Raw genomic sequence first — 16,017 nt, 5'->3', positions numbered from 1 at the left:
CCCCAAGAGAAGCACCGAACCCCCTGTGTGAGCAGTCACGGCCCCGCCCCCCGGCCCCAGGCCACCGCCGATTGGTTTTCTGTCTGCAGAGACTTGCCTGTGTTCCACACGTGATACAGACACACTGATACGGCGCGTGTCCTTCCGTGCCTGGCTGCTTTCATTTGGCGTAACGGTTTTCAAGGTTCCTCCGCGTCGTCAGATGTATCGCTCGTTCGTGGCTTCTGGTTCTGCTTTTGCACCACGTCTGAGAAACCGTGGCCTGTTCCAAGGTGCTAAAGAGGTGCACCTGTGTCCCCTTCTGATGGCTTTAGAGCGTCAGACCTGAAGCTTGGTCTGGGATCCATTTTGGTTGACTCTTCCACGTAGTGTTGAGATAGGGGACTGACTTCGTGCTCACGTATGCTGGTGTCCAGTCGTCCCTGCAGAAATAATTCAGTCCGTGGCAGTACACTTTCCTCCATCAGAGAGCATTTTCCTTTGCCTCTGCCGCGTGCCGTGAGGGCATTAGCTCTCCGAAATCAGTTTAGTCTGCTTGAGGGCTTGAGCTTTCCGGAGCCACCCGGCCTGCAGTCCATTCAAGGTTGCAGGTTTATATTCATTTCACGCTCGTTCCGAGATGCACTCCCCACCCTAATTGTGGGTGTTTTGCCAGAGCCCTCATTCTGGGCATGCTGTGGACTCCAGCTTCTGACTCCCAGGCCCCTGGGGCCACAGAGCCGCTGCCTGGTCTCTCGGCTGCCTCCCCTGGGGTGGCAAAGGCAGTCCCCGCCGCCAGCCCACCCGTCCAGGTTTCCGTCTTCCTCTGGACTTCGGCCCACTATTCATCACGGTGACAGTAGCTCTCTCGTGCTCTGGGAAGAAGCTGTGTCTGTCTTCTCTTGCCTTCCTGACGGTCCTCCTCAGGAAGGCGACTCCGGGCCATCTAGTCCCTCACTGCCTGCGGTACCTGCTTTGGAAAAAGGGGTGGGAGGAGTGGGAAGTCCTGATGAAGCGTTCTCTGACAGTGGTTCTTGTAACGTGCACGTGTCCATTCACCCTTGAGCCTCACTGCCCTCTTCTCCCCTGGGAGACCACGCAGGCCAGACCGTGACGGTGCTAACAGTGATCACCTCTGTCTGCTGGTCTGAACACACAGGTGGCTTTTCTCGCGTCTGCACCAGGAGAGACTGAACAGAGCATGTGATGTTTTGACGGGAGCCATGTGATCAGGAACTTGTGCTCTGGGTGCTTAGCCTCCCACATGGAGCTTTAATAAGGCGCATATCAACACCACCGTTAGCAGAATCTTTGAAGCCCTTCAGAGTTTACAGCACGCGTCTCCATCGTTATCTCTCCACGCACAGAGCGGCCGCCCGAGGAAGGTGTTCCGTTAGCAGTTTCGTTACAGGAGAGAGGCCGGGTCTCAGGAGGGACAGTACAGAGGCCTGCGAAGGCTCGAGCGGGAGCTGACCTCGGTTTCCCCTTCACGTTCCAGCTTCCTCGTGCCGGGCACCTGGCGGTTCGCCGTTTTCCCTTTCATTCCTTCTTGCCTGGTCCCAGCACCGTCCCTTCAGGAAGGAGGGAAAGAAGGATGAAGGAAGCAAGGAGCCTCCTTTGTGATTCTGTTTTCTTGGCCTGGTCCCGCTCTGGGTGAGCTGTCTCTGTCCTTCTGCACTCGTGGGTTCGCCTGTCGCTAATGGAGAACCCGAAGGGCCAGCCCGAGACCTGAGCTTTCCTCTACCCCGCTCTTACAGTTTGTTGTGTCTTCCGTGCGCGCCGAGTCACTCCCTTCTTAATGACTCGAGAATGTCGCTGCGTTTTCCCGTCTCATCGGGCAGTGGCATTGGCAGCTCGCAAGTAGACAGCTAGAGAGCAAACGTTTCCAAGATGTCAGACGCCAATGGGGTGGAAATAGTCTCACGTCCTATCTCACCAGACGTGAGACGCCGATCGGAGGCGCTTAGCTGACTCACAGCCATGACTCTGTTGGTCAATGGAAGGAAGCTTCACCGCAAGATTTTGAGAGCGCTTGGCTGATGTTTCTCAAAAGGGAAATAAATAATAGCTGGTAAGTTACCTTCGTCTAAAGAGCTGAAGTTGGTTTACGTCCGTTTAACGTTTGTGCTTTACTTCTATGACGTATGACAGTGTCAGAAGCTAAGGAGTCTTTTTTTTTTTTTTTTTTTTAACGTTCATTCATTTTTGAGAGAGAGAGAGGAGAGAGAGAGAGAGAGAAACAGAGCATGAGTGGGGGCGGGGCAGAGGGAGAGGGAGACACAGAATCCGAAGCAGGCTCCGGGCTCAGAGCTGTCAGCACAGAGCCTGACGCGGGGCTCGAACTCACAAACTGCGAGATCATGACCTGAGCCCAAGATGGACGCTTAACCGACTGAGCCACCCAGGCGCCCCAGAAGCTAAGGAGTCTTGATTAGAAATGAGTCAGAGACAAAACTAGCTTGAGTCAGCGAGAGAGTTCTCTTTCTTTAAAGCCAACAGATCCCCGAAAGGGTCAAGTGCTTTCTCTGTAGTGTTACTAGATTGGCTGTCTTGTCAGTATCACCTAAAAATTTAAAAAACATAGATTCACAGTGACTCAGATTCATGAGGGTCCTAAGAATCTTCTCCTTTTCCCTTTGTATCTTCTTTCTCGAGATCTCAACTGCTGCAGATAGAATTGGAACATGCCTCCCCATTAGTTATTTCTCCTGCCTCAAAGGTAACTTTTATCCTAAATATTACCTAGACATACTTTAAAATACTTTTTTACTTATATATGTACTTGTGACCGACAAGTGATTTTTTTTTTTCCTTATGTTTAAAAATGTTCACGTACATGGCTCCACACCGCACGTACCCTGAAGCTTGCTTTTTCCACTCCCTGTTTTATGTCTGTTCTGGGGTCGACGGCCACGGGGTCTGTCCACCCCGTCGCTGTCCTGGAGCGCTTCCGCGAGCGTTCTCGTGCACGCCGCTTGGTCTCGCGTGGCATGGCTTCTCTGGCGTGGATACCTATGTTGGCACGGCTGGCTTTCGTGTGTGCACATGCTCGACCTTGCTAGAACATGACAAATGGTTTCCTGGGTTTGCTTGTGCAATTCTACATCTGCCAGCCATGTATGGGAGCAGTCATTCTTGAGTGGCCTTCCAGGGTTTCTTTATCTGCATGTGCAGGCAAGTAGAAATGCACATTTTAATTCCCACCCCCACGGACGAGACACGGCGTTCCGCCTCTTTCCCTGGACACCTCGAGTGTCTGGCAGATTTTTCCAGTTTGGGGGGTAGAGCCGCTCCTTTTTCTCTTTTCCAGTACGTATCGTGTCATGGTGTAAACAGGCCACAATTAAAAAAAAAAAATACTCTCCTGTTCATGGACATTGGGTTGTTTCAGTCTTCGGATGTGACAGACAATTCTGTGATCATGAACCCAGTGTGTGTATCACCTCGCACTCCTGTCAGCCTGGCGGCTGACGTCCCAGAGAGACTAATTGCTCGCACGGGGGTCGTAAGGACTCGTAGTCTTGATACACAGCCACGTCACTCTTCGCAGGAGGTTTGCCAGCTCAGCTCCCGCCAGCGAGATGTCAGAGTGCCTTTCTCCCAGCCTCGCCCACCGTATGTCAGCGAGCGTCGGGGATGCGCCCCGTGATGGGGAAGGGCCACCTCTCCAACTAGTTTAATCTGCATTTCGCTTCAAGAAGGCTGACACAGAGCAGCACCCTTCTGCTCGGTTTGAGAGCCTATAGTTGTATTAATGTTTCTGTGACCTGTCTGTTTACACCTATTGTCCTTTTTGTAAATGTCCTTCGCTCAGAAGTCTTTTCTTAAGGGGCACCTGGGGGGCTCAGTGGGTTGGGCGTCCGACTTCGGTCAGATTGTGATCTCACCGTTCGTGGGTTCGAGCCCCACATCGGGCTCTGTGCCGACAGCTCGGGGCCTGGATTCCGCCTCGGATTCCGTCTCCCTCTCTGGCTGCCCCTCCCCTGCTCGTGCTTGAGGTAGGATTTAAGATACCTGATCTGACCGGTTTTGTGGTCCGGCGGGCAGTCGACGTGAAGGGCATCCCAAAGCCATTTGGGGGAAGTTTTATTTGAGTTTCACCACTGTTTCCGAAATTCAGTATGGTGGATAGAAAAGCGCCGGGAGAAGGACGTGAGCGCCAGTGTCGGGCAGATGGCGTCACTAGAGCCCAGACCCAGGCGCCCTCGGGTTGTGACCTCAGCCGGTCCTAACTTCGCGCCTTGGATGAGCTACTTGGCTTCTCTGTGCCTCGGTTTTCTCCTCTGGGAAATGGGAGGAGGGTCCTAGTGGCGCCTGCTCTCTGACCTGTGAGCATAAAGTAGGACGTTAAGGTAGACACGTTCAGAACAGCGCTGAGCACGCAGTGAGCGCTTCTGTAAGCGTGAGCCGCCGTCTCCGCCGCCGTTTGTTCTCGCTGTGACCGCGGTGCTGCCGCTTCTGGGTCTCAGTAAACGTACGAGCCCCAGCCGGAAGCAGCGTGAAAATCAGGATGAGAGCGGGATGCGTTCGAGGCCGGAGCTAGGGGCGTCCACATCACGGCCTCCAACCCTCCTTCGCTCGGGACGGCCAGATGCCTCCCGCGTGCCCACAGGACCTCCCCGAACCCGGCCTCCTCGCCTCCAGCCCTCCGTGTTGTTCCCGCACGCCCAGTAAGGGCGCAGGGGCAAGGGCTGGTGGGGGGGGGGGGGCAGGCTCGCGAGGTCTTGGGGGCTCCTTGACGTTTAAACCATCGTGCCGGCCCACGTACGGCTGCTCGGATGCGGCTGGTTTCTCCCCCAGCCTCCGCGGTGGGCGTCCCTGCCTCCCGCCTCCCGGCCCGTCAGGAGGCGGCCGCGGTCACTGCTTTCTTGCCGTGGGCTCTTCCCGTGTGGGAACGTAATGTGTCCAGGTTATTTCTATCCTCCTTCTCTGATGAGTGAAAACTGCGGTGGTGTTAAAAATATATCCACCTTGTCTTCTTTGTCAAGGGGAGTGGCGGTTCCTGTCTTCGGTAACCAGAATGGAGACACCTGGGCCTTCTGTCCTTCAGCCCTGCCAGACGGCCCCCCTCTGTGCTGGGTGTCTCGAGAAGCCACATTTGGGCTCTGTTGGGTTTTCACCCTCGTACTCTGGTGTTCTGTTCTCAGTTCTCTTCTCCACGTCTTCCTTTTGGCTTAATTCTTTATAGTTTTGGACTTCTATGGACTTGGTTGAATGAGGAACTTCTCAGAGTTCATACTTAGATAATAGATTCTTAGCCTTTTTCTAATATACGTGCATCCATTTAAAGTCTCTGCAGAGACTTTTAAAGTCTAGCTGCGTCCTGTACATTCTGATGTTTGTATTTTTATTGTCATTCAGTTCAAGATGTTTTCTAATGTCTGTCGTGATTTCTTTTTTGACCACTGATTTCTTCGGGAATACGTTGCTCACTTTCCACGTGTTTGGATTTTTTTAAAATAATCTATTTTCTTTTAGTTTCTAGCTGAATCTCGCTGTACTCGGAACTTCATATGATTTCACACTGCAGAGGTTTGCGGACTTGCGGTCAGTGTTGGGAAATGCCCTGAGTCTGTGCTGGGGGACGTGCATTTTGCGGTTGCTGGGTGCACAGGTCGACACGGGTTTTTCAGATCACAGTCATTAACTGTCATCTTCAGAACTTCTGATTCATTGGTTTTGTCCATATATATTGGTTTAGTGTATGAGATGTAAGGGTCAAAATCCATGTTCTTCCATGTGGATAGTCTGTCGTTTTAGTGCCGTTGATGACCTGAACTGCCTTGGTTGGAAACGAATTGACTGTGGGCATGCGGGCCCACCGCTGGGCTCCCGTCTGTTTCATTAGTCTGCTCGCATGAGGTCGTGCCAGTGCCACGTCGTCTTGATGGCTGCAACTTTACACACAGTCTGGGAATTAGCTAGTCTGTGTCTTCTAACTTTGTTCTGTTTTTTTCTAAATGATTTAAAACTTTGAAACAATAATTTTCTGTGAAATAAGCCAATGCTGTCATCGTGGCTTTTTATTTCACATTGTCAAGTCCACAACTTTATGACTGAAGCAGATTTCCCCCCCTGAATCAAAGAACTTCTGTCACAAGAGGAACAGCCCTTATTTATCTGAGAGATGGCATGTTAGAGTGACAGAGCGTGAGCGAAGTCTCTGAAATCTGGAATATATTCCCGGAAGGGCTTTCGCCCATCAGGATGTTCGAGGTCAGCAAACTCTTTCCCATTTATCTGCCAAGTGGAGGTGATAGTGATCAGAATTATCACAAAGACGGGCTGAAAAGTTACACAAATGCACACTTAGAACTGTAATCAACTGTTGGAGTGTAAGTGTCACCCCTTAGGGTTCCTCGTGTAGAAAGTCTAAAACAACTCTGTGACGTGATCTGTGGTGTGAAACAGGGGCTGTGTGTTCGTTAATAGAAACTGCTGTGTTGTTGTCCCAAACTTATTATCCAGGCTTTTGGTATTTTGAAGAGCAGCTTTAATGGCCCAGCTGACGTTCTCTGAGGCCGCTGTCAGGTGCGGAGAGCAGGAGGGCCGCGTGGGGTCTGCACCTGACCTGCCCCACGCCTCTTCAAGAATGGTGGCCAAGTTTGTTTCTCTTCCTCTGGGCTGCAATGTCCGTTACCAGCTGCTGCTCAGGCCAAAACTAACTGACTCTGTGTGTGTGTGTGTGTGTGTGTGTGTGTGTGTGTGTGTGTGTGTGTACAGATGCTGAAAACATGAGCCATTTTGTAGGGGTCAGTCAGAAGACAACAGCCAATGTTCCCAGAAATGGAGTGGTCAGGTTTCCTTAAAAAATGTGCAGAGATTGTGTTTCTGGAGATGAGGGCTCGAGTTAAAAGCAAACAAAAATACCACAGAACATATAACAATTTGTTTCCTGAAGGGTTTGTGATTCTGAATTTGGATCCGGTTCTCTTAAATACCTATTGAACCTCTCGTGGAATGTGGCTCTTTAAAAAGAAACACATTAATACGAACTCTTCCTTTGCAGCTATCCGAGCAACGTGGGTGATAAACCCTTTCTTTATTACTTCTGAATTAACCGTGTGGGGGCAGTTTGGCAATGAATGGAGATCAGAGCAGAAAGATAGTTTCAAAACAGAAATCGGAAGTAATCCAGCTGGCTGGTTGGTCAAAACCGTGGAAGGAGACCGGCTTACGCCCCCCCATCTTTTCCACAGTGCCCTTCTCTGTACCTGGGCTGTGATTATGGTTGAGTCTGGGGGAAGGGAAATAATCCCATGTTGGCGGGATGCCAGGGATGGCCCCGAGCCTGGCGCCAGGTGTGTCCGGGTCCCCTGTGGCCTGCTGGATGCCGTCTCTTTCCCAGGCATCACCAGAGACACTGCACTCTGCGCAAGGAATTTAAGTTCGGTCGCGGGAGCGAGGAGAAGTCGGTCGAGAACAAAAGAACATCCTTTATGTACAGAGTTCTAAGCCTGCAGATACATGGGTTGGGTTTGTTAGGAAATGCTTCTCAGGAGAGGTGAGGACACCACTTGGCCTCGATGGCGAGGCCACCGCATCTGGTGATGTCAGTGCGGCCTCCCTCGGACCTTCGTGGGCAGAACGGGTCCAGCTGTGGAGCAGGGGAGAGGGGACACTGCGGTGAGTGGGAGTGTGAGGAGGTTAGCCTCCTGTGGGTGGGGTCGGTGGCACAGATGTGGCTATTATCTGCACACTCCTTTTTTGTGTTTTAGCTTTTTGTTCTTCAAGGATTTCAGAAATCTGTGCAGAGGCTTGGGGACAGGCTGTCATGAGAGTTTACTTAACTTTATGTGACGGCCCGCTTTCTTTCCCCCTGGATTCCATTCATTCATCTTTCTTTCCCTATAGAAAACGTCAAGTCCGTTTTATTTCCTTCTTCCCTCCTTTTTTTTTTTCCTTAATCAGATCTTCTTTAATTTTTTGAAAATGTTTATTTTTAAGCGGGAGAGAAAGCACATGAGCAGGGGAGGGGCAGAGAGAGAGAGGGAGACACAGAGTCTGAAGTAGGCTTCACGCTGTCGGCACAGAGCCCGATGCGGGGCTCAGCCCCGTGAACCGTGAGATCATGACCTGAGCCGGAGTCAGACGCTCAATGGACTGAGCCCCCCAGGTGCCTCCCAATCAAACTTTTTACGTTGCTGTTATGTGCTCGGCTTTGGGAAGATCCACATAAGCAAGATGCAGCCCCATGTGGGAAAGCGGGCCCAGCTGAGGGGAAGACACGGGCCGGTGGGCGCACGGGGTACGAGAGCCGTGTGCACGTGAGGACGGGGGTGGTGCTGCACACGCCGTGTGGGGCTCACACGCCAGACATGTGGCTCCGAGGACGAGCCCCATCCGGCCGGGAGGAGAAGCACAGCTCCCCCCACTCAGTTCGGATGGCCGCCCGGGAGACCGGGAGGGACATCGGAGCCGCGTCACGGCGCCGTGGGCCCTCCCGCCTCGGACAGAGCGAGAGTGAGAAGGGACAGTTGCTTCTTGCGTAAACGCTTTGCCAGAGGGGGCTTCCTGCAGGTTGTGTTCTGCGGTGTGAAACGAACTTGGGAGCTTCCGGCCGGTTGGCACGGCTGTCCTGTGGTGCGTCCTCTGGGGCGGGCCACCGGGACGGGGGACGGGAGCCCACGTGTGCCGCTTGCCTGCTCTGGCAGAAGCGCGGCTGGGCACCTCGCGTTCTGCGGTCCTGCGGTCCTGCCTCCCATGGTGGCCCAGAGGCCTTGTGTCCTGCATGTCCCGGGCGAGGACACTCAGCCTCTCGTATGGAGAAGGCAGTAGCGTTGGGGTTGAAACCCCGTTTCCGCCTGACCCCAGGGCCCCGGAGATTCCGCTGCATTGTACTCTTTCCCTTGAGAAAAGACAGAATCTTGTTCTTGGATCGAATAAAAATTTGCCTTGTCGACTACAGATCTGATAAAGCCGCAGGGGAGGTGTGGGGACAGAGGCCTGGCACAGGGCAGCAGGAGCGGAGTCAGCACGGACAGAGACTGGGGTGTCTGGAAGGCCTGGGTCGATTCATGTCACTTCGGTGATGCTGTCACAGCTCAGAACCGACAAGGAAAAAAAAAAAAAACTGTGGCAGCAAGTTCTCTGGGCTTTTCTTTCTTCTTCCTTTTTCCTATTTTAGCCCCAAACATGTACCTTGCTTGATAGTTTTCTCATAAAACGGCTGAGCAGGAAAATGGCTGGCCGCGGTGTCCTGGGCTCCTGCGGGTTCCTGGCGCTCATCCCGGCGTCAGTGCAAGGCGGCGAGTTTGGGCATGTGTGCTGAGATCCCGTTGCAAAACCCCTACCAGGATATCTGGGGCTTTGGCACTTCAGTTCTTCCCCGAAGGTGCTTGGGTCGGACTCAAATTGCAGTTTAGTTCCAAAAGGAACAAGACGTTTTGAAGGAACCGCCGGCTAACTTCTGCCTTATCAGAATGCACGGCCCGCCGCCCCGGATCCTGGTCTGTCCTGTTCGCTGCACATCCCCGGTGACCACAACCACGTCCAGCTCACTGCTGGAGCTCAGTGGTGATGGAGGGGACGGCGGGTGACCGTGGGGGCGCTGTGAGCACTGGCGGGGCTGAGGATCACCACACCCGTCCGTCGAGGGCGGGAGCCCCTCTGAGCCGCCGGCGTCAATGGTGAGGACGCTCCCCGTGGTGACGGTGACGATGACTGGAGCAGCACCGCATGCCGGGTGCCGGCTCAGGCATTTTGCGGAGCGGGTCTCGTTTTCTCTTAATTTAATCACAGCCGTGTACATGGCGGGACAGGCCACCCTGACCTTCCTTCCTGTGCCGGTGAGGAAACAGAGGCTCAGCGAGGTCGGGGCCTCGAGCCGGTGGCTGAGGTTCTGGCTTCACATTTCGCTGAGAAGACGGAGCCGGCCAGACAGGAGCGTCCCCAGACTCCTGCCACCGGATACGCTGGCCTCTCTGTGTCCCCCTGCCTTCTCCGGACCCCGCCCTCCTGCCGCCTCTAGAAGACCCTCTTCTGGTCGCCTCCTCCCCGGGAGCCCCTCGGTCACTCCCCGCCCCCAGCAGAGGGGCTTCTCTCTCCTCCTCCGTGCTCCGGGGAGCTGCACCCTCCCGCCTCGCCCCCGCTTCCCTGGCCGCTCCAGTTCATTCTTGCACGAGCCTCGCCCCTTTGGCTCAGCCCCCAAGTGCTGACCGGCTCTGGTCCTCCTCCTGGACCTGCGTCCTGCTCTGTCTGCCCTCCCTCTGGCGACTCACCCCCCACCCCCGGGCTCTTCTCCCCTGACTGCCTAGTTCACTTCCAGCTCTGTCTGGGAGCTTGCCTTTGCTTCCACTCACCCGCCTCGCTTCTCCCCCACCCGCTGCTGCTCTCTGCCTCCCCCGTCGTCGGAGTATATGGCAGCACCCAGCCGCCTTGGAGTGGGCGCCTCCCTCCTGCCCCACCCACCGGCAGGGCCTGCTGGTTCTCCAGAATCTTCCAGAGGCCACTGTTCAGCTCCTTCCTGCCATCGCCCCAGCCTGCACTGCCCCCTTCTGTCCCCCGAGCCACCGCACGAGGGCCCGACTCCTTTCCTTCTTGTCCGTGTTCCTCCCTCTGCAGCGCGCGTGCGGTCTAGCACTTCTGCCGGGGCATGCTCCCTGTTTCAGGCACTGCCTCCGGCCATTTCAGTCTCACAGGTGGGACCGTCGCGTGTCTGCGTGGCAGGTGGGAACACTGAAGCACAGAATAGGTCACTGGTTTGCCCAAGATGAAGGGCAGGATGAAAACCCAGGCAGTTGGGCTCTGGGGCCTGCACTCTCGGCCCCTGTTCTGTACCATTCTCAGAAAGTCAATCCCGTCACCCCTGGGCTTCTCACTGCACAAACCCAGCCCCCCTCGCTGGCCTGAGCGTGCTCTGTGACCCTCCTGGTGGCCTCTCCCCCGTCTCTGCCACACGGTACTAGGTGCTGTCCTTAAACACGTCACATCTGCCACAGGGCCTTTGCACCCGTTGGTCCCTCTGCCTGGGCGCCTTTTCCGCCAGTTCCTCACGTGGCCACATCCTTCTGGCCATTCGACTCCTGGCTTACGTGTCACCTCAGTGAGGCCTCCGGATCTTACAGATCAGCCACTCCCCTTTTGTTAAACATCACCTTCCAGTCTTTGGGCCCTTCTGCTGTCTGTCTTTCCCTTCATGTTTGGGGGGTACCCATTGTTCACCGTGATCTCTAGATAATCCTGGACTGGAAGGCCCGTGAATGCAGGGCATGGCCTGTGTCAGTCCAGGATCGGAGACACGTCTGGTGGGTGAGTGAGTGAACAGATAGCATCTTAGAACTTAAAGCCACGTGCTTTCGCGCCCACGGATTTTCCTCCCACGCCATGTGTCCCTGCCTTTGCGAGAGCTCAGACGTGTCTACACCTCTTACAGGTGATCCGAGAGGTCTACAGTGGCTGCAGCGGCCCAGCGGATTCAGAGGGGCCTCCGCCATCAAGCTCCCCAGTGCACAAGACGGAGCTGGAGAAGGTAAGGGCGTGTTTCTTCCCGGGAGTGGTACTCTTGCAGTCGATGTAGGCCTCCCTCAAAGTCTTGGTGACATTCTCTGAGGATTCGAGCACTTAAAGTTGGGAGAAAAAATGCAATTCAGCTGCTTATGCCTCAAGTGCCTACTCTGTACAAAGCCTGAGTTAGTCACTTCGTAGACTGCATGGTTGGTTTGAGGTTCCCGGCGACAGACACAGAAACAGGGCTAAAGGTGTTAATGGATTGGAGCTGCTCAAAGTCGTGGCTGTTATGTGGCTGCTCTGTGTGCCGCTCTGTCTGTGTGTGTCTGGAATCCAGCAGGCGCTACACAAGTGCGTCTTCCCGAAGACCCGGGATGCGATCATTCCCTGCAGACCAGGGTACGTTCCCTCTCTGCTCCGCGTGCATCTCACCTGTGGGAAGACGCAGTGAGCGCCCCGCACAGGGGCTGGAGGGTTGGCCTTTCTTGCCAGAAACGTGTAAGCCCATCACTGTGGCGCACACGCCCAGCCCCCTCTGGCCGTGCTTCCTGTGTCTGTACACGCGGAGATCTTCTGTGGGTAGCCTGGGTCCCAGGAAGCTTCGGAGTCCCCCCTGTCTGGCCCCCCTTGTCTGGCCCCCACAGCCAGGGAATGGATCCTTCTTTGTCTCTTCTCGTTTTAGTCTGGATTCTGCAGGAAGCAGAACTGATAGGGTGTGTGTGTTATCAACATATAAAATTTAAATATAAAATGTTTTATATAAGATTATGTGTGTATGTGCACAGATATACACACACAAGTACACACTCATTTATACGTGAGGAGATGTGTTATGAGGAATTGGCTTATGTGATCACGGAGGCTGACAAGTCCAAAATGTACGGTGTAGGGCTGCGGGCTGGAGATGAAGTCTGCGGGCAGTCTTCTGGAGAATCCTCCCTTGCTGGGGAAGGCTGGTCTTTCTGCGCGGTGCAGACCTTCACCTGATTGGGTGAGGCCCACCCACACCGTAGTGGGGCAGTCTCATCCACCCCACCGACCGCCTCCAAGTTGACATGTAAAATTAACCTCACAGGCCTCACCCAGACGTTGGGACACGGCGGGCCTGTTTGTTTCTCTCCTGATAGCAAAACTAACGCGTGTTCGCTGTAGAAACTCAGAAAGGCCGACAAATAGAAACAGGACGAAGGAAGTCACTCGTGAGGCCACCGCACGGAGGAGGAAGCTCCCCGTAGCAGTGCGTAGGTTTAGCTGGCTTGGATGGTCTGACGCATAGCGTGGCTTATGCTGCTTTTCCTCCATTACGTGTGTGTTATGAGCAACGTTCCCAGTTTTGAAAGCTTGTAAGGGGCAGCAAACACGTCTGCGTGTTCAGCACGTGTCTCGTACCAAAGACCCGTGCCTCTGGTGCTGTTCGGATCGGTCCCCCGCCCCAGGCCCGTCTCCCTCTTCAGACAGATCCAAACGGCACGGCACTTGGAGTCTCTCCCACAAGTCTTTGCTGCGTCTCTGTTACCTGAGGTTAGACTCCCAGGAGCTGGCCTTCGAGACCAAGCGGTGGAAATCTTTTCTAAGATTTCGCTTCCTGTTGCTAAGCACGCTGCTTTCCAGACAGGCTGCTCTGGGGCCCATTCGCTATGGGCAGCACGTCAGGGCCCCCCATTCACCATCCCTTGGCCGTTCTCCTTCTCTCTGGTCTCCAAGGCTGTCCTGTTAGTGCCTGGCCAGGCCTGCCAACCCGGAGCCCAGGGGTGCTTCCTGGCCCGAGACTGGAGCAGTGCCGGCTCGCAGCCATTCTGTCCCTGGCACTCGGCACATGACCGGTTCCCACTAAATGACGCAATTCCCTCACTGCGGCTCTCCCGGGCCCTGCCGCGGGAGTGCAGACGCCTGTCTGCCGTCCTCGGGCAGCACTGCCCAGACCCCGCGTTGGCAGCTGATGGTGCGTGGGCCCTGGTATCATCCAGATCTTTTCTCTGTCTCTGGCCGAGGCTCTGTGGGGCTGGGCTGTGGGGCTGGACCCGAGGTCCACTTCCTCCACCATGATGCCACGAGTCTCTGGCCAGGATGGAGATTCCAGCTCTAAACACTACCCCTTCTTCAGATGCCGCTCAGGGTCCTGAGGACGCTCCCTATATCAGATGCCGGACGCAAATGATTGCGCAGGTGCGCGTGTGCCCTTGGGCGCTTTTGACAGCGGCTGGGCTCTGTGTGTCCTCAGAGTGTTTGTTACGAGCAGATCTTTGACCTTCCCCTGTAATTGGCAGACGACAGGAAGAAAGGAGATGGGTGGTGGGCTGTTTATTTCTGGGAGGATCGTGTGGCTCGGTGAGGCTTGGTGAGGGGAATGTCCTTTTGCAATCTGAATGTTTTTCAAAATTGCTTGCAAGAATGACGTGGGTGAGGGGCGGTATAGAGCGCGTGTAAGCACGGCCACCTTGGCGAGTTCTTCCCTCTTCCCCGCCGTCTGGGAGCTGTAGCAGCGAGCCAGCCAGCGGTGCGCCCCGTGCTCGAGCCCCGGCTCCTTTTGGGCTGTCGCGAACTTGGCCCCGCACTTCCTCCCACTGCGGAGAGGGCTTTTGACTGACCCGGGATGCGTCACTCGGCCAGCGTGAACCACCGTGAGCATAACTTGGTCCTTTGTGCCCTCACAGAAACTGTCTTCCGAGAGGCCGAGCTCCGACGGGGAGGGCGCTACCGAAAACGGAATCACCGTGTGTAATGGAAAAGAACAAGGTGAGTTCTGCTCGTGCCGAAAACACGTAAACCACAAAGCAAAAACCAAAGTGAGAAACAAAATTTAAGAAACTAGTTGGCTTTGTGAACTCTGAGACCATCTGCTCGGTGGCTCGGTCGTGTGTGTCATCACCCAGAAGTGCACGGAAACCCCCTTGGACGATGCGAGCCCATGTGTTCGCCTGCCGTCCTGCCGAGCCCTGGCCTTGGTTTTTCCCCATCGTCCTCCGGGTGCCCTGCGCATATTTAAACCTTCGGGCTCCCAGACCTGATGTATCGCCAAGAGGAATTTGCAGTGGGGAGACCTGAGTGTCCGTGAAGAGTGAGTGGGCAGTGTGGTCGGCAGCCCGTGGCCCGCTCCACGTCACCTGCATGTAGCCCAAGAGCCCAAGCAAGCCCTCCCGCTGCGTGAGGGCCCTTCCCAGCGTCCCCTGTGCGGGACGCCAAGGCCAGGCTCACAGACTTCTGGTCATTTGAAATCAGAGGTTCTGAAAACGTCTTTTGTTCACCTTCACGTAAAAACCATTTGTGTAAGCCGTGGTTCAATACCCACGACATAAAATTGACCACGTCGACCATTTTGCGTCTACCTCGGCCGCGTTAAGGACGCTCACGGACTTGTGCCGCTGCCCACCCTCCCCGTCCAGGGCTCTTTTCGTCTCGTGAGACTGGCGCTCTGTCCCCAGGAAGCAGTGGCTCCCCTGCCCTCCTCGAGCCCCCGTGCCCACCGTTTTCCCTTCTGTCTCTGTGAGCCTGACAGCTCGAGGAAACGCACATGAGTGCAGCCGTACGGTACCGTCCCTTCGTGGCCGGCTTGTTTCACTCACCACGATGTCCTCAGGGTCCGTCTACATGGGAGCAGCTGTCAAGGTGTCCTTCCTCTTAAGGCTGGCTGCCATCCCGTTGTCTGGACGGACCAGGCTGGGTTTATCCGTTCCTCCATCAGCAGACGTTTGGGCTCCTCCGCGTTTTGGCCGTCGTGAATGGAGCTGCTGTGAACGTGGGCGTATGGAGTTTGAATTCTCTTTTTCTAAGTCAGCTTCACAAGGCGTAAATTTGTGCAGTAAAGTCCACGCTTTTTGGCACACAGTTCTTTGAGCTGAGACAAACACGGGCCTCTAACCATCACCGCAGGCAAGATGTGGAACGTTTCTGTTACCCCGAAACGCTCCCTCGTGCCCCCGGCAGCCGCTGGCGTGTATTGTGTCCTCTCCAGAAGGCCCTGCGAGTGGAATCAGGCGGTACGTGGCCTTTGGGTCTGGCCTCTCCAGCTCAGCGCCCTGCACATGCGCCCACACTGTGGCACGCCCCACAGTCTGCTCCTCTGTGTGGCCGAGCCGCATGCCGGCGTGTGTGGACCGCGGCTTGGGTATCCCCCCGCCGCCTGGACAGCTGGGGGTTTCCAGGTTTGAGCGCAGTGAGCAAAGCTGTCCTAGACATTCGCAACAGGTTTTCGTTTCTGTTGGATGAAAATCTAGGGGCGTGGCTTGTCCGTCGTGTGCGTTCTCACCACCTTGCCGCTGTCACTTTGTTTTCTTCCACACATTTCGGCCCTTTCTGTGCGTGTGTGGAGCTACGTAGCTGTGGCTTGAACTTGCACTTCCCTGAAGACTAGCGACGTTAACTGAGCATTTTTAACGTGCTCATTTGCCAGCCACATCTCACCTGAAGAAACGTCTGCCCGGATCTTTTGCCTGTATTTGTATTGGGTTTTTGTTCATATTATTGACTCTAGAGAGTTCTTTAATGTTTTGAATATAAGTCCTTTATCAGTGTGTTTTGCGTGTAGTCTCTCCCAGCCTGTGGCTTGTGTCCTTCCCGGGGTGTGTGGCCTGAGAGGAGGCTGGGATTTGT

At 55.0% G+C, this 16,017-nt stretch overlaps 1 protein-coding gene across 8 annotated transcripts in view; it reads left to right on the top strand.

Annotated features, from left to right (window-relative positions):
• AFAP1 (actin filament associated protein 1) overlaps window positions 1-16,017 on the top strand; it is a 147,602-nt gene that overhangs the window by 89,807 nt on the left and 41,778 nt on the right. For all 8 annotated transcript variants that reach the window (XM_023253431.2, XM_023253429.2, XM_023253428.2 and 5 more), the window contains 2 exons: window positions 11,354-11,449; window positions 14,082-14,163. In XM_023253431.2, the coding sequence (XP_023109199.1) occupies window positions 11,354-11,449; window positions 14,082-14,163 (178 nt within the window). The remainder of the gene's footprint in view (window positions 1-11,353; window positions 11,450-14,081; window positions 14,164-16,017) is intronic.

The sequence above is a fragment of the Felis catus genome, chromosome B1 (assembly GCF_018350175.1).
Source record: "Felis catus isolate Fca126 chromosome B1, F.catus_Fca126_mat1.0, whole genome shotgun sequence".
NCBI lineage: Eukaryota > Metazoa > Chordata > Mammalia > Carnivora > Felidae > Felis > Felis catus.
The sequence above is the reverse complement of the archived record's forward strand: the minus strand, read 5'-3'. Positions and strand labels throughout refer to the sequence as shown.